This window comes from Rana temporaria, chromosome 1, assembly GCF_905171775.1.
Source record: "Rana temporaria chromosome 1, aRanTem1.1, whole genome shotgun sequence".
Taxonomy (NCBI): domain Eukaryota; kingdom Metazoa; phylum Chordata; class Amphibia; order Anura; family Ranidae; genus Rana; species Rana temporaria.
This window is the reverse complement of record NC_053489.1, coordinates 628464506-628491700: the sequence shown is the minus strand read 5'-3', so window position 1 is coordinate 628491700 and position 27195 is coordinate 628464506. Positions and strand designations below refer to the sequence as shown.

Genomic DNA, 27195 nt, shown 5'->3' with positions numbered 1-27195 from the left:
CCGTTCTGTTCTCCCCCTCCGTGCTGTGCCGCAGCTTTCCTCCGATCTGTTCTCCCCCTCCGTGCTGTGCCGCAGCTGTCCTCCGTTCTGTTCTACCCCTCCGTGCTGTGCCGCAGCTGTCCGCCGCTCTGTTCTCTCCCTTCGTGCCGTGCCGCAGCTGTCCTCCGTTCTGTTCTCCCCCTCCGTGCCGTGCCGCAGCTGTCCTCCGTTCTGTTCTCCCCCCTCCATGTTCCGTGTCCCCCCCCCTCGTGCTGCTGCTTCCCCCTCCGTGCTCTGTGTCCCCCTTCATGTCCTCCTCCGCCCCCTCTGTCAGGATGAAGAGCGGCGGTAGGACCCGCTAAACCCGGCTCCTACCTTTTCTGAATGAACAGAGTCAGTGATCACTGACTCTGTTCATTCATATAACTGAGCATCGTAAACTGTGTTTACAATGCTTCAGTTTATGAATGGATAGGAGCCTCTGTCTCCTGTCCATTCATTTCCAGTGCAGCTGAGAAAGGGACTGGGGAATCTGTGTCCTTAGTCCCTTTCTCTGTCTTAAAGGGGAGATGTCAGAGGTCTGTTAAGACCCCCGATATCTCACCAAAGACCCCCAAGAGGGCTGATTTAAAAAAAAAAAAAAAAATTGCAATAAATATTTTTTTTGTAAATAATAATAATAAAAAAACACACTGACAATCCACCCCCCCTAAAAAACAAAAAAATAAAAAAAAATTGTAAAACATAAATAAAAAAATACTGTCACATGACATTAAAAAAAAAGTATCGGTAATCGGTATCGGCAAGTACTTGAAAAAAAGTATCGGTACTTGTACTCGGTCTCAAAGAAGTGGTATCGGGACAACCCTACCTTACACCCAACTGTAGCAGGCTCTGGTCTTCTCCTCTTCTCCCCGGCACTCTGGGCTGTGGGTGGGCCTTTGGCCTCGTCATCACATACAATGCATGGCTATTAACCCAACATTGTACATAGAGGAAGCAGGCATGCAACTACAGCCGGGAGCAACTTTGAGAGGAGGTTTTGTGGAAGACGGCGCATAGATAGAGCCTACAGGAGCAAGGAGAGAATACTCCTTATCTCTGGACCCCTAGACTTAACATACAGTTAACCCTTGCAGTATGGAGAGGCCCACTGTTAGGGTAATTTTTCTTATCTTCCCAGAGTTGGTCTTTAAGGTAAGCAATGCAGTAATAGCTCAAATCATGTGCTCACAGAACAAATCCTTTGTTGGCGAGTCCAACGGTATCAGAAAAAGGACAATGCATGATATGTGTTGATGAAACCCTATGCCCCACACTTGCTGGGAATTAGAGAGCAGACATATAGGAACCAGAGACACAGATGAAACACGGCACGGAAGCACTCTGTCTATAAAGGGAAACAAGAGAACAAGGTCTGGAGCTGTAAGGAGACCGGGGTGGTCTACCCAGGGGGAAGATGAGGAAGTAATTCCATCTCGCCAGACGTAGAATGTGGCAGAAAGTCCCATTTAAATCATTCAGCACAAGCTGCTAAACACAGTCACCTTCACTTTAAAAAAAAAAAAGACCTAAAAGGTGAAATGTTAAACACTGTAGAGGAAATCTACATGAGTGGAAATATATTCCATCCATGGAAAATAGAGACTTTCCTACAAGAAAGGAAAACAGTAATTCTGTACTGATGATTTCACTGCAAGGGCTACTAGAAAATAAAATACAAAGCCAATGTACCAGTAAAACCAGTACATACACAAAATGAATGAATGAATGAATGAATGCATAAACGAGAGACTCAAGAAGAACGATTCACACATCAACTACGGGTTATTGGAAAGGTAGGATATTATTGAAATAGCAGAAAACATATAGCCGGATTCAGGTAGAGCGGCGCTTCTTTAGGTCGGCGTAGCGCATCCCATTTGCACTACGCCGACGTAACATAGTGAGGCAAGTACTGTATTCACAAAGCACTTGCCTCCTAAGTTACGTCGGCGTAGCGCAAATGGCCCGGCGTAACCCCGCCTAATTCTAAATAGGCAGGTAGGGGGCGTGTTGTATGGTAATGAATCGTGACCCCATGTAAATGAAGGCCGTTTGTACGGCGCATGCGCGCACATGCTCAGAATCACGTTGCAAATACTCCCTACGTCACGACGTCGGCTCAATGCTTCCGACGTGAACGTAACCTACGCCCAGCCCCATTCACATACGCTTATGCAAACGACGCAAAATACGATGGCTGTTCCGTCGTCCATACCTTGCATGGGCTGCGCCATCTTTTTGGTGGTTTATCTTTACGCAGGCGTATGTCTTACGTAAATGTTGTATCTTACTGCGACGTGCGTACGTACGTTCATGAATCGGCGTATCTTGCTTATTTACATATTCTAGGCGTAAATCAACGTACACGCCCCTAGCGGCCAGCGTAAATATGCAGCTAAGATACGACGGCGCAGGAGACTTACGCCGGTCGTATCTTAGCAACAGAGAAACGTATATCTCAGTTTGAGAATACGCTTAAAGATACGACGGCGCGGATTCGGACTTACGATGGCGTATCTACTGATACGCCGTCGTAAGTCTTTCTGAATCTGGCTAATACCAACTAGCACTTCAGTGCAATAAGCCAATAACTAACACGGGGCTCAGAAAAGCTTATCCTGCACATGTGTGTGTCCAGATACACTAGGGAGTATTCCTTTATAAACCACTGTAGGTCCCGGGTGCTCAATCTGCAGCCCTTTGGCACTTTCTGTGTGGTCCTCGGGGCCCCTACAGACACTTATTTGTGTTTTCCTACTTTTAGAGCTAATATTTCTAGCAGTCTCTTGTAATATGTCTCCAGTCTATGACTGCCTCTTGAAACATGTTTTCAGCCTTCAACAACTCATCCAACGTGTTCACAGTCCAACAGGCTCCCGTAGCATGTTCGCAGTCTGACATTCCTTGTATCATGTCTGTAGCCTTTGATCATCCCTCATATTATATCTACAGCCTCAGACCACCTCTTCTATCATATCTGCTGTACCTGATCATCTCTTGTAACAAGTCTGCAGTCCCTGACCATCTCTTGTAACAAGTCTGCAGTCCCTGACCATCTCTTGTAACAAGTCTGCAGTCCCTGACCATCTCTTGTAACAAGTCTGCAGTCCCTGACCATCTCTTGTAACAAGTCTGCAGTCCCTGACCATCTCTTGTAACAAGTCTGCAGTCCCTGACCATCTCTTGTAACAAGTCTGCAGTCCCTGACCATCTCTTGTAACAAGTCTGCAGTCTTTGACCATCTCTTGTAACAAGTCTGCAGTCTTTGACCATCTCTTGTTACAAGTCTGCAGTCCCTGACCATCTCTTGTAACAAGTCTGCAGTCCCTGACCATCTCTTATAACAAGTCTGCAGTCCCTGACCATCTCTTGTAACAAGTCTGCAGTCCCTGACCATCTCTTGTAACAAGTCTGCAGTCTCTGACCAACTTTTGTATCTCGTCTGCAGTCTCTGATCATCTCTTGTATCACGTTTGCAGTCTTTGACCATCTCTTGTATCACGTTTGCAGTCTTTGACCATCTCTTGTATCACGTTTGCAGTCTTTGACCATCTCTTGTATTATATCCACAGCCTTTAACCATTACTTGTATCCATTTAGCACCACTGAACTAGTTTGTTCTACTCGGTTTGAATCAGGCCCATAATATCTCAACAGTTTGGGAGCAAATAACACTTATAGAGATCCTGTCATCAGATCATTCGTTTAAAAAAAAAAAAAAACAACAACATAAGATTGTATGTACATTTGACATGTTTTATGCATGTTATGTGCCTGAGAAAGCCTCCCTTGTGTAGACATAAAAAGTCCTGAGACTGCTGCTGGGTGCTGTGATGTGATATCAGCAACCCCAGCAGACTCACAGCTGTAACATAAAAACTTAAAGAAGTTGAAAAGGTTTGTTTTCTTTTTTTTTTATATAAAAACATGTCATACTTACCTGGTAGAGCAGCTTTCCATTTGGGGCACCCGTGCGGGTACACTCACGAGTCCCACTGCTGCGTCCATTGACAAAGACAGCAAGACTCAGCCCCGACCTGGCTCCAGTGTCACTGGATTTGATTGACAGCAGCGGGAGCCAATGGCTCCCGCTGCTATCAATCTATCCAATGAGGACTCGAGATAGCGGCCGGAGCTGCTGGGCTTGTGCACAATCGCCGGAACGATCAGGTTCATGTAAGAAAAAGGGGGGCTCTGGGGGCAGGGGGAGCTCTGGGGGGCAGCTGCAGCACAGGTTTCTTACCCTAATGCATAGAATGCAACCCCTTTAACCACTTAAGGACCGCCGCACGATGCTATACGTTGGCAGATCGGCACGGCTGGGCACATGGACGTATACATACGTCCTCTTTAACAGCCCAGCCATGGGTCGCGAGCATGCCGCCGGCGGCGCACTCGCGACCAGGTCCGAAGCTCCGTGACCGCGGGACCTGATCGCCACGGGTGTCCCGCGATCGGTCACAAGAGCTGGAGAACGGGGAGAGGTGAGTGTAAACAAACCTTCACCCGTTCTCTGTGGAAATGTCAGTGATCGTCTGTTCCCTGATATAGGGAACGACGATCACTGACGTCACACGTCCAGCCCCGCCCCCCTACAGTTAGAAACACACATGAGGTCACACTTAACCCCTACAGCGCCCCCTAGTGGTTAACCCTTTCACTGCTATTGTCATCTTCACAGTAATCAGTGCATTTGTATAGCACTTTTCGCTGTGAAAATGACAATGCTCCCAAAAATGTGTCAAAAGTGACCGATGTGTCCGCTATAATGTCGCAGTCATGAAAAAAAAAAAAAACCGCTGATCGCCGCCATTAGTAGTAAAAAAAAAAATTATTGATAAAAAATGCCATAAAAGCTATCCCCTATTTTGTAAACGCTATAATTTTTGTTCAAACCAATCGATAAACGCTTATTGCGATTTTTTTTACCAAAACTAGAAGAATACGTATCAGCAAAAACTGTGGAAAAAAAAAGTTTTCTTATTTTTTGGGGGGGATATTTATCATAGCAAAAAAATATTGAATTTTTTCAAAATTGTCGCTCTATTTTTGGTTATAGCGCAAAAAAAAAAAAAAAAACGCAGAGGTGATCAAATACCACCAAAATAAAGCTCTATTTGTGGGAAAAAAGGACACTCATTTTGTTTGGGAGCCACGTCGCACGACTGCGCAATTGTCAGTTAAAGCGACGCAGTGCTGAATCGCAAAAAGGGGCAAGGTCCTTAACCTGCATAATGGTCCGGGGTCTTAGGTGGTTAAGTGACACTCTATAGGTTTCCCATTGGCACCTTCCCTGGCTGCTACATAACAAGTTTTCCATTAAACTCTTTATCTTAGAAACACATTTCTCTGCAAACCTTGTCAGCAATCTAGGGTTAAGCAGCTGCACCTGGTGGATCTTATCCTAACAGTGGATAGATGGCAGGTCTCACTAGCGCAAGGGTGGATTACTTTCTCTGTGTACATAATATATGTAGGAAGGTAAGGGCAGAGGAGCTGGGCCAGCACAAACAATAATAAGACACTGCCGGAAGGGGAGAGGGACTTGCAGTAAAAGATTGGGGACTGTTTCAGGGAATCAGCTCACCTGAAGAAGTCACATTTTCTAGTTTAAAGGAACATTGCAAGTGAATAACAAAATCATGTGTGAAAATGTAAAACACTGCAAGTAAGCATTTCAAATAATTAACATTTCTACCCTACAATTTTAGGTTTATGGCAGGGTCTCCTGAAACGCTAAGTTCATCTTTGTACACTTGTTTTTTCTTCTAAACTCCAGCTCCCCTATGCACCAATGTATTCATGTACTTTTTTTGCAAAAATATCAAAGCTTTCCATAAAATCTACAAACACGTACCTTACTGTCCTCCATCCATGATTCCAAACATATTTATTGTTTCTGCCTTATTTCCTTAAAGACTGTAGGTCATGACACAGGAAGAAGTTGACCAGCTGACCTCATTAGTACACACCCTGCATCATCCACCTTCCCACTCCCAGCCGCACGTTTTTTGAATGAAAAGCAATCAAACAGTGATCACCCTTCTCACTAAATGTACAGATTGCATAGTGTATGACCATCTTTATACAAGTACATAGGTGGGAGTGGACAGAAACACTCAGCTGTCAAGCCCTGTTCACAACTCTGCATAGTGGGAACTCACATTCCCACCCTTTTTTGGGGGAGGGGGGTTTTGCGAGGGGGAGGCATTTTGGAGCATTTTCACTCATCACACATAGCATTCACCTGAATAGGCTTCCCTACACGCAGCAATCGGCTCCAAAGAAGCTTCAGAACTTTTTTTTAGAGCGGAGCTTAGTGCTTTTTTTATAACTGTGATTTATGGTGCAGCACATTTCTGAAATGCAAGTAGACACACAGGGCTGGATTCAGGTAGTTCTGCGCATTTTTACGGCGGCGCAGCGTATCGTATTTACTCTACGCCGCCGTAAGTCAGAGAGGCAAGTGCTGTATTCACAAAGCACTTGCCTCCTAAGTTACGGCGGCGTAGCGTAAATGGGGCCGGCGTAAGCGCGCCTAAGTCAAATGAGGATGAGGGGGCGTGTTTTATGTTAATTATTGGTGACCCGACGTGATTGACGTTTTTCCCGAACGGCGCATGCGCCGTCCGTGGAATTTCCCAGTGTGCATTGCTCCAAAGTACGCCGCAAGGACGTCATTGGTTTCGACGTGAACGTAAATTACGTCCAGCCCCATTCACGGACGAGTTACGCAAACGACGTTAAATTTTCAAATTTCGACGCGGGAACGACGGCCATACTTAACATTGGCTACGCCACCTAGGGGGCAGCTTTATCTTTATGCGGCGTATCTCTTACGGAAACGGCGTATCTTTACTGCGACGGGCAAGCGTATGTTCGTGAATCGGCGTATCTAGTCATTTACATATTCTACGCCGAAAACAACAGAAGCGCCACCTAGCGGCCAGCGGAAACATTACACCCTAAGATACGACGGCGCAGGCCGTCGTATTTTAGCTAGATTTAAGTGTATCTCAGTTTGAGCATACACTTAAACTTACGACGGGCTTAGATTCCGAGTTACGCCGGCGTATCTACTGATACGCCGGTGTAACTCTTTATGAATCCGGCCCACAGATGTGAATGAAGCCTCATTGTTCTTGTGTTATCGCACAAATTCCACTTTCAGGCCCCATTCATATCTAGCATAGTGGTCTTAAGTTGAAAATGTCGATCAGTGTGTTGAAAACACTGTAGACATATGTTTCAATCTCAATAATTGTGAAAATAAAAGTCCAAAAAAGTAAACGTGAAAGTAAAGGTGAGATGATCAATCGAATGACAGTGACACGACACCCACGGTGATCCAGAATGAACTGAAATATAAGTGATAACGCCCGCCACCATTGGAGGCTTACCGGATGCGATGGACCCAAATGAGCTTATGCCCAAAGGATCAATAAAGCTTGTAAATAGGTAGAATATGGAGATAAACCGAACCACACCAAAACGTTCGACCAGCAAACAACGATGAAGTTTTCACTTAATGGCAGGTGGACAGGGTAACTCCAGCTGGGAGATGACTCATGGAAGTGGAAGAGCTTGCCCAGAGTATGTGGAGGAAAATAAAAGGCACATAGCGTAACTCCGCAAAAAAGGGGAAGTTTAATATTGAGTTTAAAGTTTAAAACACTTACAGTTATGTAGGCATTAAAGGACATCAATGTAGAATAGTGCATGGCAGCAGTAGAGTCCCGACGCGTTTTGCTACAACTAGCATCGTCCAGACGATGCTAGTTGTAGCGAAACGCGTCGGGACTCTACTGCTGCCATGCACTATTCTACATTGATGTCCTTTAATGCCTACATAACTGTAAGTGTTTTTAACCAATATTAAACTTCCCCTTTTTTGCGGAGTTACGCTATGTGCCTTTTATTTTCCTCCACATACTCTGGGCAAGCTCTTCCACTTCCATGAGCCATCTTCCCACTGGAGTTACCCTGTCTACCTGCCATTAAGTGAAAACTTCATCGTTGTTTGCTGGTCGAACGTTTTGGTGTGGTTCGGTTTATCTCCATATTCTACCTATTTACAAGCTTTATTGATCCTTTGGGCATAAGCTCATTTGGGTCCATCGCATCCGGTAAGCCTCCAATGGTGGCGGGCGTTATCACTTATATTTCAGTTCATTCTGGATCACCGTGGGTGTCGTGTCACTGTCATTCGATTGATCATCTCACCTTTACTTTCACGTTTACTTTTTTGGACTTTTATTTTCACAATTATTGAGATTGAAACATATGTCTACAGTGTTTTCAACACACTGATCGACATTTTCAACTTAAGATTACTTCCACTAATTTATGGACTTATACATTTTTGTTTACACATATATGTGTTTTATATAGACATTATTGTTTATTTTTTATTTTTCAGCGCTGCATTTTTGTTTTCTGTTTGTATTGCTTTCCTTTTTTTCACTGGATTGTATGTAGCTGCTCAATTACTTTGATAGCGCAGATTTATTTTTTATTTTCTTATATCTAGCATAGTGGGAGAGCACATTTTGTGTCTCGTTTTTCCTGTGACACGCATAGGGAATCTTATTATATATTGTGTATTTAGTGAGAAGGGTAATCACTGATTGATTGCATTTCATTAAAAAAAACGTGCACCTGGGAATGGGTGGGTGGATGATGGTGGATGATGCAGGGTGTAATGAGACCAGCTGGTCAAATTCTTCATGACCTTAAGTCTGATCAGGAAGAAAGACGTTACAAATGGAAACGTCTGGAAACATGTATTGGCCTAGGTTCACACTGCTGCGAATTCAAAATCGCGGTAAAATGCGTGATTTTACAGCGATTTCGCGGCCGCGATTTTGCCGCGATTTTGCCGCGATTTCGGGCGCAATTTAATGTAAATGGCGGCCCGAAATCGCAAAAAGTAGTACAGGAACTACTTTTTGAAATCGCAGATGCAGTGTCGCACTGATTAGGACAGTGCCATTGCCGACAATTGCCGCCGATTTGAGATGCGATTTGACATGTCAAATCGCATCTCAAATCGTTCCAAATCGTACCCAGTGTGAACCAGGGCTAAGGACAAGAAAAGTAAGTGGCTTAAAGCGGATGTTCCACCCCAAAAATATATTAAAAGCCAGCAGCTACAAATACTGCAGCTGCTGACTTTTAATATAAGGACACTTACCTGTCCTGGAGTCCAGCGCCGTCCGCAGCAGAGCACGAGCGATCGCTCGTCACCCTGCTGCTCCCCCCTCCATCCACGGTGAGGGAACCAGGAAGTGAAGCGCTGCGGCTTCACTGCCCGGTTCCCTACGGCGCATGCGCGAGTCGCGCCCGCCATTTGGCTCCCGCTGTGTGCTGGGAGCCGAGTGTTCCCAGCACACAACGGGGGGGGGGGCGACGGGATGTGACGCAATGCCCGTCTTTTGCCCGTGAATGCCGGGCCGGAAGTGGGTGCAAATACCTGTCTTTAGACAGGTATCTGCACCCCCCTCCCCCCTGAAAGGTGTCAAATGTGACACCGGAGGGGGGGGGGGGAGGGTTCCGATCAGCGGGACTTCACTTTACGGTGGAGAACCGCTTTAAGATTTATGTATGAATTGGATTGCATCCAGCTTGCACCAATGTAAGCATACATGTTTAATGATTAATGTAAGTTGTGGAATGTATATTTTTGGTATGAAAACAAAAAATGTAAAATTAATAAAGAGATTTATAAAAAAAATATATATATATATATATATATATATATATATATATATATATATATATATATATATATATATATATATATATATATATATATATATACATATATATATATATATATATATAAGCATACATGTGCCATACAAGTGTAATCCGCGTGGAAGCTGGAACTCACTGTAGTAGTCACGGGACTACAGCGATTGCGGCTGTCTCCCAGGTCTTTGCTGCATAGTAATCACAGGGGGTTGTTTGTTTGGCACAGGTGACATTCACAGAATACCTTGCATTTCTCTCAATTAACACAAGGGGTTCTCTGACTGAGATAGTGAAGTGGGGCAATGACATTACGATCGCCACCTCGTACAGACATAGAGATATATATTCAGACAACATAACACAGACATACCAGGATCTTTTCCATTGACAGCTGCAGTGCCGTTCTCTACATTACACTCCCCGTCAGAGCTGGGTCTCTCTGTTGACAATTTCTGAAAGGGAAAAATATGTATTATATATGCATCACGATTGGCCTTGTTCATACCATACTACAGCTAATGCCCATGCTTGCCCACAAGGGGATGAACAGGTATTTCTTGCACCCCCATGCAGGCAATCACATTCATATCAGAGTACAGATACACAACCCTAGACGCAGTGTGCCTGCCAGGCCATGCACACACACCCATGTGGCTGTCAAACTGCAAGCAGTGTATGTGTCTGTACATGCAACTGCATCCCAATTGACATGAATGGGACTACCTGCAGGGAGATGCACGGAACAACTGTGCATTACAGTGCAGGCAAACACAGCCCTTGCACATGTTGTAGGCTATAGTAAGCCTGGAACAAGACCTTAAATGTATCATGTCTTTGTCTCTGTTTAATTGTCAACTGCTACGGTGCTGCACATGTGATCAGTTATTACACCAGCCATTTGATGGTTTGACAGTTTGGTTGAAAGCACAATTAAATATGACAGTTAGCAATCTCAGCATGCCAGGAATATAACGGTTTTCTGAAACATTCAAATCAATGGATTTACTTCCACTTTAAAGCAGAACTTAACCCATCAATTTAACAGTTTCATAAAAGAACTGTTACCGTATTTTCCGGTGTATAAGACAACTTTTGGCGTGTAAAAATAATGCCCCAAAAGTCGGGGGTCATCTTATACGCCGGGTACCTGTGGTCAGACGGCGGCCATCCATGATTCAAAAGCCGCGCCCCCTATTCCAGGCTGTTCCGATGGAACACTCGTTTTCCCAGCAGAGCCTCTGATTAGTGTTCAGCCTATCACGGATGCCTTCTCATCCTCACCCTCGGAGGAGAGGACATCCGTGATAGGCGGAACACTGAACAGAGGCTCTGCTGGTAAAACGAGTGTTCTGCCTATCACAGCCTGAGGAGGAGGCGCGGCTTTAGAATCATATCATATCCCTCTGCCCCTGATCCCACCATATCCCTCTGCCCCTGATTCCACCATATCCCTCTGCACCATATCCCTCTGCCCCTGATTCCACCATATCCCTCTGCCCCTGATCCCACCATATCCCTCTGCCCCTGATCCCACCATATCCCTCTGCCCCTGATCCCACCATATCCCTCTGCCCCTGATCCCACCATATCTCTCTGCCCCTGACACCACCATATCCCTCTGCCCCTGATCCCACCATATCCCTCTGCCCCTGATCCCACCATATCCCTCTGCCCCTGATCCCACCATATCCCTCTGCCCCTGATCCCACCATATCCCTCTGCACCATATCCCTCTGCCCCTGATTCCACCATATCCCTCTGCCCCTGATCCCACCATATCCCTCTGCCCCTGATCCCACCATATCCCTCTGCCCCTGATCCCACCATATCCCTCTGCCCCTGATCCCACCATATCTCTCTGCCTCTGACACCACCTTAGCCCTCTGCCTCTGACACCACCTTAGCCCTCTGCCCCTGATACCACCATATCCCTCTGCCCCTGATCCCACCATATCCCTCTGCCCCTGATCCCACCATATCCCTCTGCCCCTGATCCCACCATATCCCTCTGCCCCTGATCCCACCATATCCCTCTGCCCCTGATCCCACCATATCCCTCTGCCCCTGATACCACAATATCCCTCTGCCCCTGATACCACCATATCCCTCTGCACCATATCCCTCTGCCCCTGATCCCACCATAGCCCTCTGCCTCTGATCCCACCATATCCCTCTGCCCCTGATCCCACCATATCCCTCTGCCCCTGATTCCACCATATCCCTCTGCCCCTGATCCCACCATATCCCTCTGCCCCTGATCCCACCATATCCCTCTGCCCCTGATCCCACAATATCCCTCTGCCCCTGATACCACCAAATCTCTCTGCCCCTGATACCACCATATCCCTCTGCCCCTGATCCCACCATATCCCTCTGCCCCTGATCCCACCATATCCCTCTGCCCCTGATCCCACCATATCCCTCTTCCTCTGATACCACCATATCCCTCTGCACCATATCCCTCTGCCCCTGATCCCACCATAGCCCTCTGCCTCTGATACAACCATATCCCCCTGCCCCTGATCCCACCATATCCCTCTGCCCCTGATCCCACCATATCCCTCTGCCCCTGATCCCACCATATCCCTCTGCCCCTGATCCCACCATATCCCTTTCCCCCTGATCCCACCATATCCCTCTGCCCCTGATCCCACCATATCCCTCTGCCCCTGATCCCACCATATCCCCCTGCCCCTGATCCCACCATATCCCCCTGCCCCTGATCCCACCATATCCCTCTGCCCCTGATCCCACCATATCCCTCTGCCCCTGATCCCACCATATCCCTCTGCCCCTGATCCCACCATATCCCTCTGCCCCTGATCCCACCATATCCCTCTGCCCCTGATCCCACCATATCCCTCTGCCCCTGATCCCAATATATCCCTCTGCCCCTGATCCCACCATATCCCTCTGCCCCTGATCCCACCATATCCCTCTGCCCCTGGAGAAAAATTGTTTTTCTGACAGCTAGAATTTTTGGATAAAACGTTTTTAACCATGCACATTTACGCAGTAATCGTAATGCATTGTGATGCATCACGGAATCAAATCGAATCGTGGACAGGATAATCGTAATCAAATCTAATCATGAGACCAACGAAGATGCGCACTCCTACAGTTCATATTGCAGAAGTGTGCTCTCTACCTTTTCCAGTTCTGTCTTTGGTACAGGAGAGCTTGAAGACTGCCCATCCGAGTCCACAGGCCCACCGCAACTGCTGCACGCTTCTTTTATCACCTGCAATAAAAGAGTTGGACAAACATTAGAAACAATGCCGGAGCACAGAGTGATAGATTTTTACCAAAACCATGTAACATGAGGTGAAACTGAAATACCTTCAATGTGTATGTAATTAGGCAGTAAAGGAAATTGAATAAGGAAATAGTTTAATGTATGGCCAGCTTAAGGGTAACCTGTAACCATGGATAATAATAATTAACATGAAGACCATTAACATAAGTTTAGAGGACTCTTAAATGGTAACTCCACTTCCGTGGGAAAAAAATACAAAATGAATATATATATATATATATATATATATATATATATATATATATATATATATATATATATATATATATATATATATATATATATATATATATATATATATATATATCATATACAATTGCTACACAAGCATTTTTTGTAATTGAATGTCATGAAAAGTTACTTTTCCTATTCAATCTGCAGCGCTGTAATTTTTTGTAAAATTCAGTGTAATATTGCAACTTGGAGGTATTCCATACACCACTCCCAGAAATGCAACTCCCTGCTTTGTGTGATTGGCTCACTGATCTTCCCAGAAGTCTGCACTGACACAAGTTGAATTTTAGGCATCCTCTGCAATAGGATTAAGGCTGCATTCACACTATAGCGTACTGAATCGCGGCGGCAAATAGCGGCGTTTTGTACCACGATTCGCGGCAACAAAACGCCGTGATTGTGAATGCAGCCTGTGACCCCCTCTATGGAGATGGTTCACATCTCCTAGCCGAACGCCGAAAGACGCCTGAAAAAAAGGTCCGGGACCTTTTTTCAGGCGGCAGGCGTCCGGCGTTCGGCGTGGAGATGTGAACCATCTCCATAGAGGGCAATGCTAAAGCATCCCTCTGGCGTGTGGGGGCGGCAGCGGCGTTCACACTACAGGCGTATATACGCCTAGGTGTGAACGGGGCCTTACTCTGTAGACAACAAACAGCTTTTTCTTCAGAGCAGAAACAAGTAGGACATCACAACAAAGTTTAATAAAAATCCCTACAATGTACATAGATCACTCTTGAAACTCCAACTTCACCGCCAAGACATACTTGCACCTTATGATGGGTAAGGGGTTCTTTGTCATACCAATTTCTGTCTGATGTCCAACGCGGTGACGTAAAACTCAATGACTGTCAGGTCACCTGTGGCCAGGTGACAAGTGCACCCCGTAGGGGTCAGGGATGCACCACAGGGAAGTGAACCCTATAGCCGACTACTGCTGGCAGGGAGGAAGCGTAACCCAAGATCACCCAGGGCGCGGAGTCTAAGACCCAGTTTTGTATTCACCAGAGCCTTTGATGGTAAGGATGGTCTTGGCTGCAACTGGGTCCAGGTCGCGTTCCCGGGATTCCTTAAGTCACACTCCGCAGGGAGAAGGGGGAAGCAGCCAGCAGGACAAACAGTGGTGATGGACAGGCCGAGGTCAGGGCAACAGGCAGACAAGGATAACCGTGGGACATGCAAATAGTCAGGGGCACAGGCAGACAAGGAAGTCGGGGACAAGCCAAAACGGTACACGGAAAGATGATCGTAGCACTCTGCAAACAGGAACTAGCAAACTACACTGCAGACAGGAACTAAGCATAGGAACACTGTTGAACAGCACTGCAGACCTGTAGAGCAACGGTTAATATAGGCTTCCTGGGATGGACTAGGGTGGAGCCATACAGGAAGAGGAAGTGATAAAAAGGGAAACCAGAACAGGGTCAGCCTCTAATGAACACATGGAGATCAGGTAAGCAGACAGACTTGATGCATATTCGTGACAATGACGTGCTGAAAAAAATGAAGTTCAATGCTTCCAAGCATGCGTCGACTTGATTCTGAGCATGCCCGGGTTTGGAACCGATGCTTTTGCGTACTAACCATCGGTTTTGACCTATCGGCCAGGCGTCCATCTGTCCAATTTTAAAGCAAGTTCTCTGTTTTTGGACTGAAGGACAACAGACCGATGGGGTGTACACATGGTCGCTTTGGACCGATGAAACTGAACTTCAGTCCGTTTTCATCGGTTTGGACTGATCGTGTGTACGAGGCCTAAGACATCAGGTAACAACCTTATAGTGCTGTATCAGCCTCGGTTCACACTGGGATTGCATGTGAATCGCACAGGAATAGCACTGCATTCCTGTGCAAATTACATGCAACTTTGTGCACTGCAATTCAAGCCCATTCATTTTTGATGGCTCAAATCGTACTGCATCCGCATCAAAAAGGTGCAGGCACCTTTTTGTTAGCCGTCCTGGAATCAGGACGGCTAACAATTTACTGGGCTTACCCCCTAGGCCCCATTCACACCCGAGGGATTTTCTGTTTGAAGCTCTAAAACACTCAACAAGCCAAATCCCAATAATTTCAATGGCCCCTGTTCACATCTGAGCGTTCTGTCGCCTGAACCAAAATGACGGTCGTTCAAAAAGGTACACAAGCTTCCATTTGGCAGTATGAGCTCATAGACTTCAATGGGGACGCCTGAAAAAGTGAGACATCATTGATTTACAAATGTTTTGTCGCTCATTTTCTGCTCAAACAGCAACTCTCCACCCCTAATCTCCTCCATCTCTCCTCCCCCTAGTACTTTCTTTCGGCTAAACAAAAATGGCTGAAGCTGTAAAATGCTTGAAAAAGACTTCTAAAAACGCTCAAGCAGTGGGTTGGATCTTGGGAGGCGTTATTCAAACTTCAAAATGCCTTCATAGGAGGGTATCAGTCCAGAGCCGTGGACATACTAAGCAGAATGCATTTGCATGTAGAGTGTCCTAGGTAATGGCCGCATGTGAGACTAAGGCCCTGTACACACGAGCAGACATGTCCGATGAAAACGGTCCGCGGACCGTTTTCATCGGACATGTCTGCGGGGAGCTTTTGGTCTGATGTGTGTACACACCATCAGACCAAAATCCCCGCAGACAGAGAACGCGGTGACGTAGAAGACACCGAGGTTCTCTAACACGCAAGTTCAATGCTTCCACGCATGCGTCGAATCAATTTGACGCATGCGCGGGATTTCGGGCCGCTGGTTATACGTCATAAACAGCGGACATGTCCGATGAGTCGTACTAACCATCGGACATGTCCGACGGACAAGTTTCTTAGCATGCTAAGAAACTTTTGTCCGCTGGAAACCTGTCCGCTAGGCCGGAAAACTGTCCGCTAGGCCCTACACACGGTCGGACATGTCCGCGGAAATTGGTCCGCGGACCAGTTTCAGTGGACATGTTCCATCGTGTGTACAAGGCCTGAGCCTCAATGACTAGAAATGGTGAGCCAGGGATAGGTCAGTTGGGGAGGAAAGATCTAGATCAGTGATGGTGAACCTTGGCACCCCAGATGTTTTAGAACTACATTTCCCAATGATGCTCATGCACTCTGCAGTGTAGTGGAGCATCATGGAGTGCCATGGTTCACCATCACTGATCTAGATGATGTTGGATTCCTCCAGCCCAACACAAGGCAGGCTATATCTGACTTGATGCAGCTTCTACTGCATACTATGCGAAGCTTGCAATGTGCGGTGACATCAGATTAAAGTGGAGTTCCACCCATAAATATAACATTACATCAGTAGTTTTAAAAAAATGTCATTAGTCGTTTACGAAAAAAACATTTTTTTGTAGATGCCTTCAAAGTGTTGTTGCTAGGCAGAATAGTTAATCTTCCCACTTCCTGCACCTAGGTGCTTAAGCTTCACCGCACAGACTCCTGGGAATGTAGTGGGTGTAACTTTCCAGGAGTCTGTGCACTCCCCAGTCTCAAAGAATCATGTGACTTGGACAGCACAGGTGCTGAAACCTGATCTGACCCTGCTTGTGCAGCACTGAGCATGTGCGAGATTTGCAACGCTGAAATCCAGGAAGTCATACAGTCTGGCTTCATGATGCCCACACTTAAGATGGCCCCAGTCAATTTCTATTTTATAAAGTGTCTAAATGCTGTAACAACCTAACAAAACGGACCTTAGTTTACAGACTAACTTTACTAGAATACATTAAGCTTGTGTATTACAGGGGTATTTATATTTAAAAAGTGCAATTGTGGCCGGAACTCCGCTTTAAGCTTTTTAGTACAGGAGAGGAGAATGTATAACTGTACAAGACTGAAGGGAAGGCCGGAGTTCAGCTTTAAGTGTTCATGTTCGCCAGTGAAAACAAAAGTAATGGCCTTAATTCTAGTTCTTTGGGTCCTGTTGGTGGCTTGAAAGTTATCAGAATCTGCTGACATCCAACAAAGGCACACAGCCATTATGTATACATGACCAATCTAAACAAAAACACGAGATGCCACAAAAGACAAGATGAACTGGTCTCCATCACACAGGGCTCCGTAATTAGGGGGAACAATGCCTTAAATCAACAAACACACATTGACTCAACCTCTTACATAGAGCATACCGATCTAATTAGTGCAGCCACAATGGTCTGGAAAACTGTGCACAATGTATACTTTGGCAGATAATGGGACCAAGTGTGGCCAGCAGATGCAGCTTATGGTGAGGGCTACAGGTGTCTAAACATTATCTAGCAGGCTTAGTAATTAGAATTTGCCACTTATCATGAAGTCAACATTCTGCTATGTCCCAAATAAAAGTCAAGGACTGTACAAAGGGTCACAGCCAAAGGGGAAATTTGGAGTTGCAGTCCTCATAGTTAACAAGGTTGTGGGATCATTTGAAGTCCTTTTTAATAAAATTGGGTATGTTTTTTTATTTTTTATTTTTTAATAGGTCAAACACTAATGCCGCGTACACACGATCGGTTAAACCGATGAGAATGGTCTGATGGACCATTTTCATCGGTCAAAACCGATCGTGTGTGGGCGCCATCTGTTAAAAAAAAGCAAACTTGTTTTAAATTTAACCGATGGATTCCTAACCGATAGAACAAGACCGATCGTTAGTAGGCACAACCATCGGTTAAAAATCCACGCATGCTCAGAATCAAGTCGACGCATGCTTGGAAGCATTGAACTTCGTTTTTTTCAGCATGTCGTGTGTTTTACGTCACCGCGTTCTGACACGATCCGTTTTTTAACTGATGGTGTGTAGGCGCGACGGACCATTAGTCAGCTTCATTGGTTAACTGATGAAAACGATCCATCGGTCCGTTCTCACCGGATGGACTGATCGTGTGTACGCGGCATTCGACTGCTAAACCTCATGCTCTGGACCTGGTGGTATTTTGTATACACAGGCAACTATTTGCAGGTGCTGAATGCTTCATAGTTAAACCGGTCTTGGGCTCCTGCACTGACTCCCTTCCTTCCTGCACTGTGACCTATCCACAGGGAGTGACCTTAGTTTCCACTTTCTCATCTCTTACCCCTTTTCTAGTGTTTCCTATCCCCACACTGCACCTTTACTTACCCTCCCTCCACTTTAACCCCCCCCCCCCCACAGAAGGTATGATCCACCTTCTGTGTGCTATGTAACCTGCCTCCGAAAGAACTTCCATGGAAAAGTCTGTTAGACCCCTTTCACATTGAGGAGTTGCTATCCCGCCTGAAAAACTCCTTCACTGCAGACTCAATGTGAAAGCCCGAGGACGTTCACACTGAGGCGATGCGCTGGCGGGAGACAAAAAAATCTCCTGTCAGCAGCATCTTTGGAGCGGTGAGAGGAGCGGCATGTATACCAATGGGAAAACAATGGGAAACCGCGGCAATACCGCCCGCAATGCGCCTCTATAGAGGCACATTGCGGGCGGTATTAACCCTTTATCGGCTGCTAGCGGTGGTTAATACCGCACCGCTAGCGGCTGATTTCCGCGGCAATCCCGGCGGTATGAGTGAGTGAGTAACTTGTATAGCGCAGCAAATGCAAACTTAATCGCCTCAAGGCGCTTGGAATCCAGAAGAGGTATATTTTTAGCGGCGTTATACCACCACCGCGGCTCCCGCCCCAGTCTGAAAGGGGCCTTAGGTTAGGTACACACTATGAGAAAACCTGAAGAAATATTCTGTATGAGGCACGATTGTTTGATTTTTGTATAGTGTGTACACAACTTTCGACATTAGATCCAAACTAAAATTTCCAAAGGGAAAAAGTCCAACAATTTTCTCATACGTGAACAAAACAAACCAGCAGCTGATCGGAATCCGATAAGGGCTTGCAGCCCATGGCTACGAGAGATGACCCGTGTGTTCCGGCGCCCACTTTTGCATTACTTTCAGTCAAGCCCTTGTATATCAACATAACAGCCTGGCTCCTAACATTTTTAGTAACAGCAGCCTATGTCCTGGCTAAGGATGAGCTCCGGCGTGTTCGCATTGAACACGTGCGGAGCCCGCCAGGAAGTCGGCACCCGCGCTGCGCTAATCACAGCCAGGCAGACATTTCCCGATCTCTGCAGCCGAGCATCGGGAAATGTCTGCCTGGCTGTGATTAGCGCAGCGCGGGTGCCGACTTCCTGGCGGGCTCCGCACGTGTTCAATGCGAACACGCCGGAGCTCATCCTTAGTCCTGGCTATGGGACACATGCATCAGGCTGTGCAGGCGCATAAACATGCAGAGTCAGTACAAAGAGGAATGAAAATGCATTCACATGTTCCTTCCAGTTCAGGCAGAAGAAAGCTTTTCCAGATACTTTACAGAAGATAATCTACTGCATATTTCTGTGCTGGAAACAGAGGTCCACTTAGGATTGTTTTGTTTTCCCATAATCATGGAAGCAGCAATAAATAAGATCCTGTGGGGGTTTGAAGACAATTATTTATATGAGCCACATAAGTATTTATTAAATTGTCTTTTTAAATCAGATTAAACATTCTTGAGTTTTTGGCTCAGGTACCGCTGGTGTTTATCTTGCTGACTCAGTGCTCAACTGTGAACTCAGCCAGTTCCCCTCTACCCCACAGACAGCTTCAATGTCAGCTCAGCTGGCAACACAAAGCTCATTCTGTGTTAAACTGCACAATGGCTCTGATTAAATATATGTGATGAGCAGGAGATCTGGCTAAGGTACACTATGTTCTATGCACTGTAGAGAGCCAGCATGAGTCCTTACTGTTCCAAGGAAACTACAGTGCGTCCTCTGTTAATTATAACCAAAAGACGTCAAATTGGTTAAAAGAAGCAGTAACTCACAATCATTGAGCAACACTACTAAACACAGACACACAACTTTACGGTTGTTTACCATTTTATGGTTTACCATATTATCAAACGCTGTGAAGATTATTTCACTTCAGGGTCTATTTATAATAGAGAATGTGATTTTTACATACACTGGTCCGGATTCAGAAAGGAGATACGACGGCGTATCTCCGGATACGCCGTCGTATCTCTGAGTTGAGGCGTCGTATCTATGCGACTGATTCAGAGAATCAGTTACGCATAGATTTCCCTAAGATCCGACCGGCGTAAGTGTCTTACACCGTCGTATCTTAGGCTGCATATTTACGCTGGCCGCTAGGTGGCGCTTCCGTATAGTTACGCGATGAATATGCTAATTAGGTAGATACGCCGATTCAGAAACGTATGTCCTGCCGGCGCATTTTTTTACGTTGTTTACGTTAGGCTTTTTTCGGCGTAAAGTTACCCCTGCTATATGAGGCGTAGCTAATGTTAAGTATTAACGTCGTTCCCGCGTCGAGTTTTAAAAATTTTACGGCGTTTGCGCAAGTCGTTCGCGAATAGGACTGTACGTAAGTTACATTCACGTCTAAAGCAATGACGACTTGCAGCGTAATTTCGAGCATGCGCACTGGGATTTTTTTAAAGAAAAGGCGCATGCATTTACATAAAACACGCCCACATCATCCCTATTTGAATTAGGCGGGCTTACGCCGACACACATACGATACGCTGCCGCAACTAAGGGCGCAAGTTCTTTCTGCATACGGAACTTGCGCCCTAAGTTACGGCGGCGTACCGGATCTGCGATCCGTTACGCCCGCCCATAGATAGACAATTCTATCTGAATCCGGGCCATTGTCTTCTGCATGGAAGTGATTGAGTCTCCACTTCCACTGATTCTCCACCAACTAAAGCAAATTCTGGATAGAGTCGATTTTTTTGCTGTATGTGTTCTATTGGGTGTATTTCCTTTCACTTTCTGTCTTAAGCCTCATACACCAGATCGGACTTCCATCTGACTTTTACATGGATTTTTGTTTGAAGGGCGTTGGCCGTGAACTTGGTATGCATATACATGGCCAACAAACACAAGCATAGTGACGTAATAGACGTACTACGTGGTTTTTCTGCTCTTTACCGCCACCCTTTGGGCAACTTGTGCTATTGTTGTCTGATCTTTAGCATTGGTTTTGAGAATGGACTTGTGTACACACAATCGGATTAGCCGACGTAGGACATTTGTTGCCGGGATGTTTGTCTGTTCTCACAGCGAACATTTGTCCGATGAAAAAGAAAAAAAGTTTGTCCGATGGAGCGTACACATGGTCGGATTGTCCGCTAAAACAGGTCTGTCGGACATTTGTTGTCAAAAAGTCAGATCGTGTGTACGGGCCTTTATAAGCACATTACGAAACTAGGGAAATGCACTCAGCCAGTTGCCATTCCAACAAGTGTCCCCACTAGAAGATTTCCCCTCTACGGTCGTTCCATCGACAACCCAAGATTTTGGCTTTACCCCCACTTTTAGCACTAGTTACAAAAGTCTAAAAAAGGGATGTCGGCACCCAAAGCCGATCTGCCCCATGGCTCTCGGGCGCCTCCGCCGCCATCTTCCGTAAGGAAATCACTTGCGGCTTCACTTCCTGGTTCCCTACTGCGCATACGTGATCCCACTGGTCCCTGTCTTCTGGGACCTGTGTGTCTCCCAGAAGAAAGCGGGGAGGGGGGGTGTCACGTGCTGTAGATAGCCCTGCAGGTGGCTCGGCTATCTATGCCCGGAAGTGGGAGCAAAATACCTGTACTAGACAGGTATCTGCTCCCACTCCCCTCTGAAAGGTGCCAAATGTGACACCGGAGGGTTCCAGAAAAGCGGAAGTTCCATTTATTTTTGGGTGGATCTCTGCTTTAATTAATTAAAATAATTCATACCTCAAAGTACAGTGGCCCAGATTCAGGTAGAATTTGCCCCTTTCTTACGGAGGCACAGGGCAGCGTTTTTGCCCTGCGCCCCCGCAAATTTACTGCGCTACCCGCGATTCACGGAGCAGTAGCTCCGTAAATTGCGGGGGCGCTGTGTAAACTTGCCCTGCGTAAGGGCGCCTAATGTAAATGATCCCATAGGGGGCGGGAATCATTTAAATTAGGCGCGCTCCCGCGCCGAGCTTATGCTCCGTCGGGAAACTTTCCCAACGTGCATCGCGGCAAATGACATCGCAAGGACGTCATTTGCTTCAAATCGAATGTGTATGGCGTCCAGCGCCATTCACGGATCACTTACGCAAATCACGTAAATTTTGAACGTCGCGACGCGGGAACGACGGGTATCCTATAGCATTGGCTGTGCCTGCTATTAGGATGTGCAACCTTACGCGAAACCCGACGTACGCAAACTACGTAATTTGCGTACGCAGGGCTTGCGCAACGTTGTGAATCGGTGTTAGTATGCAATTTGCATACTATACACTGAGCACAATGGGAGCGCCCCCTAGCGGTCATCACTAGAATGAAGCCTAAGATATGCGTGGCATAAGAGCCTTATGCCACGCAGATTTTAGGCCGCAGTCGGCGTAACGAGCTCTCTGAATCAGGAGAACTCATTACGCCTGGGCAACTAAGCAATTGCGCTGCGTAACTATGGTTACGCAAGCACAATTGCTCTCTGAATCCAGGCCAGTATTTACATAAATGTTTTTTCCAAATTTTACTCTTAGCCCTTCCTCCATCACTGGTTTTCTCATATGGATGTTCACAGGGCAATGGTAAAAATGATGGCAATGCCAAACAGCACCACACATGGGTATGGTTCAATAGCCTTTAATTCACATGCTAGGCTGTTTTTTCTTTTGTCTGTTTTATTTAAACCTCGTACTACACAAACTCTTCCCTCTTGTGTAAAGGAATCCAATTACTCAGCATCCTGGAACTTTTATTTTTACCTCTTGCGTGACATTTGAACTCACTGTGGACTTTTTTTGGCTCCCAACCCAGATTAAGTTATTTTGGCAAGCCCTCCATGTAATGCAAGCTGCAGACAAAACACTGGGAAGTAAACTGGCAAGTGCACAAAGTAGCACATAGGAATGTATGCTCTTAATCAAGCACTCCCCCTGGTCACACCTCCTGCATTATCTAGCCTCCATGTAAAATGCCTTTTTATGTGAAAGAACATTGTTAGCCTAAAACTGCTGTGATTAGCAAACATTACAAGGAACAATGAATACTATGAAGAAGAAAATTGCTATTGTTACATGTAGCTAGATTCAGACGTTTACGCTGAACTCTGAATCTACGCCGTCGTAAATTTAAGCGTAAACTTGCGGCGGCGTAGCGTAAATCCGCCCGGAGCAAGCCCGCGGGGACCATTTAAATTAGGCACGTTCCCGCGCCGAACGTACTGCGCATGCTCCGTCCCTAAAATTACCCAACGTGCATTGCGCCAAATGACGTCGCAAGGACGTCATTGGTTTTGACTATAACGTAAATGGCGTCCAGCACCATTCACGGACGACTTACGCAAATGACGTGAAATTTCAAATTTCGACGCGGGAACGACGGCCATACTTAACATTGGCTAGCCGCGTATCTCTACAGAAACGACCGTAAATTTACAGCGCCGGGCAAGTCGTACGTTCGTGAATCGGCGTAACTAGTCATTTGCATATTCTACGCCGACCGCAATGGAATTGCCACCTAGCGGCCGGCCTAGAATTGCAGCCTAAGATCCAACGGTGTAAGTCAATTACACCTGTCGGATCTTTGGGAGATCTATGCGTAACCTGATTCTATGAATCAGGCACATAGTTACGACGGACGGATCTCAGAGATACGACGGCGTATCAGGAGATACGCCGTCGTTTCTCTTTTGTGAATCTAGCTCAAAGTGTTCCACTCTCATCAGCTAATTAAGCCATAACACCTGCAAAGGGTTCCTGAGCCTTTAAATAGTCTCTCAGTCTGGTTCAGTAGGAATCACAATCATGGGAAAGACTGCTGACCTGACAGTTGTGCAGAAAACCATAATTGACACCCTCCATAAGGAAGGAAAACCTCAAAAGGTAATTGCAAAAGAAGTTGGATGTTCCCAAAGTGCTGTATCAAAGCACATTAATAGAAAGTAATGCAGAAGGGAAAAATGTGGAAGAAAGTGGTGCACAAGCAGCAGGGATGAGCGCAGCCTGGAGAGTATTGTCAGGAAAAGGCCATTCAAAAGTGTTGAGGACTTTCACAAGGAGTGGACTGAGGCTGGAGTCAGTGCATCAAGAGCCTCCACACACAGACGGATCCTGGACATGGGCTTCAAATGTCGTATTTCTCTTGTCAAGCCACTCCTGAACAACAAACAACATCAAAGGCGCATTAGTTGCATTAGTGAAATAAATTAACTTTTGCGCGATATTCAAATTTTTCGAGTTTCACCTGTAGGGAGACTCCAGAAAAGGAGTATGCATAGCAATGAAACACAGTGGTACTTGTCAGCATCTGAAGCTTCTTGGAAGGGTATTTACTGGAGTGCCAATAACAAGGGTGTGGGGCATTCACTTCAAAGCCTGGCCAAGATCGAGCTCTTCTTTTGGACATGTTTATCTGCTCAACATTATATAAAGACAAGAACAAAAGGTAAGAATATACAAAATGAATCCCAAGGAGTCTGCTAATATCGGGGCCATGACCCTTTCCCTGGTCAAAAATATAAGTAGTAATCTTGCTGTTTATTACTAAAAGCTGGGCTTTATTTTAAATGACAGTGATTTTAGTAGAACATTTCCTCCTAAGCAGCCCCGGGCCATTTATGTGGTTTACTGTCTAGACGACAGTTTACCTCAGCTCTAGCCTTTACTTTGTTACTCATTATGGCTTTTGGTGCTTTGTATATAATCTATTGTACTTTTATCATGTACAAGTAATTTTTTTTCCTTGCAATCCCTCGAAGGAGGAGCCAACTAACCACAAAACCTGTTTATTGTCTAGAGAGGGCTTCAGGAAAGCTGCCTTTAGAAATAAACATCAAATAAATCAAATAAAGAAGTGAAAGTCAGATAATTAAGGTGGCAATGATATGGAAATTATGGGTTTAAGCAGCTCAAGGTTAATAAAGTTAAAAATAAAGGCCCGGACAAATGATCGGATATTCTGACAACAATTGTGTTTTGTCGGACAATCCAACCCTCTGTATGCTCCATCGGACAATTGTTGTCGGAATTTCCGACAACAAATGTTGGCTGTGCATGCTCTCAAATTGTCCGAAAAAACATGTGTTGCGTTGGATTATCCGATAGCGTGTACACAAATCCAAAGTGCAAACATGCATGCTCCGAACCAATGCTAAACATCAGACAACAATAGTAGAAGTTGCCCAAAGGGTGGCGGTAAAGAGTTCAAAAACAACATAGTTTGGTGCATGTTGGCTGAAAATGTTCGTGTGTATGCAGACCAAGTTCACAGACAACGCCCTACGAAAAAAAAATCCATTGTGTGTACGAGGCTTAAGACTTAAAATTAATATTTGCCAGGAAGGCCTACTGTCTATTGCTGGCTTCCTCAGCCTTTTTTAACCCAGAGGAACCCTTGCTAAGATTGGTTTATCATGGATCATTGGGAAATTGGTGGGCAGTAGCAAGAATGTCCACCTTAGAGTGGTTGCCAGAATGTCACCCTTACAGACAGGTAAAAAGATCACAGATGCAATGCCGCTGATTCTGCAAAGTGGTGTTGGACCTGGAACTATGCAGGCACCATCAAATAGGAGATCAATCAGCCACAGCTCAAGGAACTACGTATAACCTCTCAGGCCTCGTACACACGACCAAGGAACTCGTCGGGCGAGACACATCGTTTTCTTGTTAGGCTTGTCGAGGAACTCGACAAGCTTGCTTTGCATACACACTGTCAAGACAAAATCTCCTCGTTCTCAAACGCGGTGACGTACAACACATACAATGGCAGGGGAAGCTCAATTCCACTGGCACAACCCTTGGGGCTGCTTTTACTAATCTCATGTTACTGCATGTTAAGTAAAAGTTTGGTGAGAGAGACGATTTGCACTTTTCAGTCTGTTACAGCGTGAAAAATGTGTTATCTCCATTACAAATGCTACTTTTACTCCCGTCTCATACTTTATTCTGAGCATGCGTGGGTTTCTTAGCATACACACCATCGTGTTTCTCTTCGAAAACCAGCCCGACGAGGAACATGGCAAGGAAATTGAGACTCCCGTCGAGGAAAAAGAGAACTTGTTATCTTTTTTTCTTGTCGAGTTCCTCAACGGTTTCCTCGATGAAAAACGTATACACGACCGGTTTCCTCGGCAAAAAAGCTCTCCCACCAAGTTTCTTGATGGATTCTGTCGAGGAAACCGGTCGTGTGTACGATGCCTAACTCTAGGTTTCCATGGAATCCTGATTGCATGTGACTGGTCAATAGAGTTCACCACAGATGTGCCTGAACTTATGGGCATTTTTTTGTCAGTTTACCAGTATTTTACCAAGACAATTGCTTCAGATTCCTAAGCATTCATTATGAAAGTGGTTATTTCAACAAAGCCACCAATCATATTCGAACGTGCAGATTCCAACTGTCATTGTTGCTGGTGGGTTTGTAGGTGCAGAAACTAATGTAACTACAAAAACATGTGGCACTGCAATGTACTACACCTTACACATATGATAATTAACAGTCTTAATTGGCCCTTACTTCTACTTTAAAACGTGAAAACATAATGTTACTGCTATTACGTGTCCCAAGCCCTGTCTCTTTTGCTGGGCATCTTGGTCTACAGGCACATTTGGAGAAAAATATTTGTAAAAATATTTTTTTTCCCCGAAAATATGAATTATCATCATTACAGATATAACTCACATACAGTGATGAAAATAAGTATTTGAACACCCTGCTATTTTGCAAGTTCTCCCACTTGGAAATCATGGAGGGGTCTGAAATTGTTATCGTAGGTGCATGTCCACTGTGAGAGACATAATCAAAAAAAAAAAAATCCAGAAATCACAATGTATGATTTTTTTAACTATTTATTTGTTTGATACAGCTGCAAATAAGTATTTGAACACCTGAGAAAATCAATGTTAAT

The 27195-nt window shown here is 45.5% G+C and overlaps 1 protein-coding gene across 2 annotated transcripts in view; it reads right to left on the bottom strand.

The window, feature by feature from the left end:
* The window catches only part of AFAP1 (actin filament associated protein 1), a 241582-nt gene that overhangs the window by 66482 nt on the left and 147905 nt on the right, over positions 1–27195 (bottom strand). For both annotated transcript variants that reach the window (XM_040335377.1, XM_040335378.1), the window contains exons 7-8: positions 12926–13018; positions 10148–10229 (exon numbers count right to left, since the gene is read on the bottom strand). In XM_040335377.1, coding sequence (XP_040191311.1) covers positions 10148–10229; positions 12926–13018 — 175 coding nt within the window. The remainder of the gene's footprint in view (positions 1–10147; positions 10230–12925; positions 13019–27195) is intronic.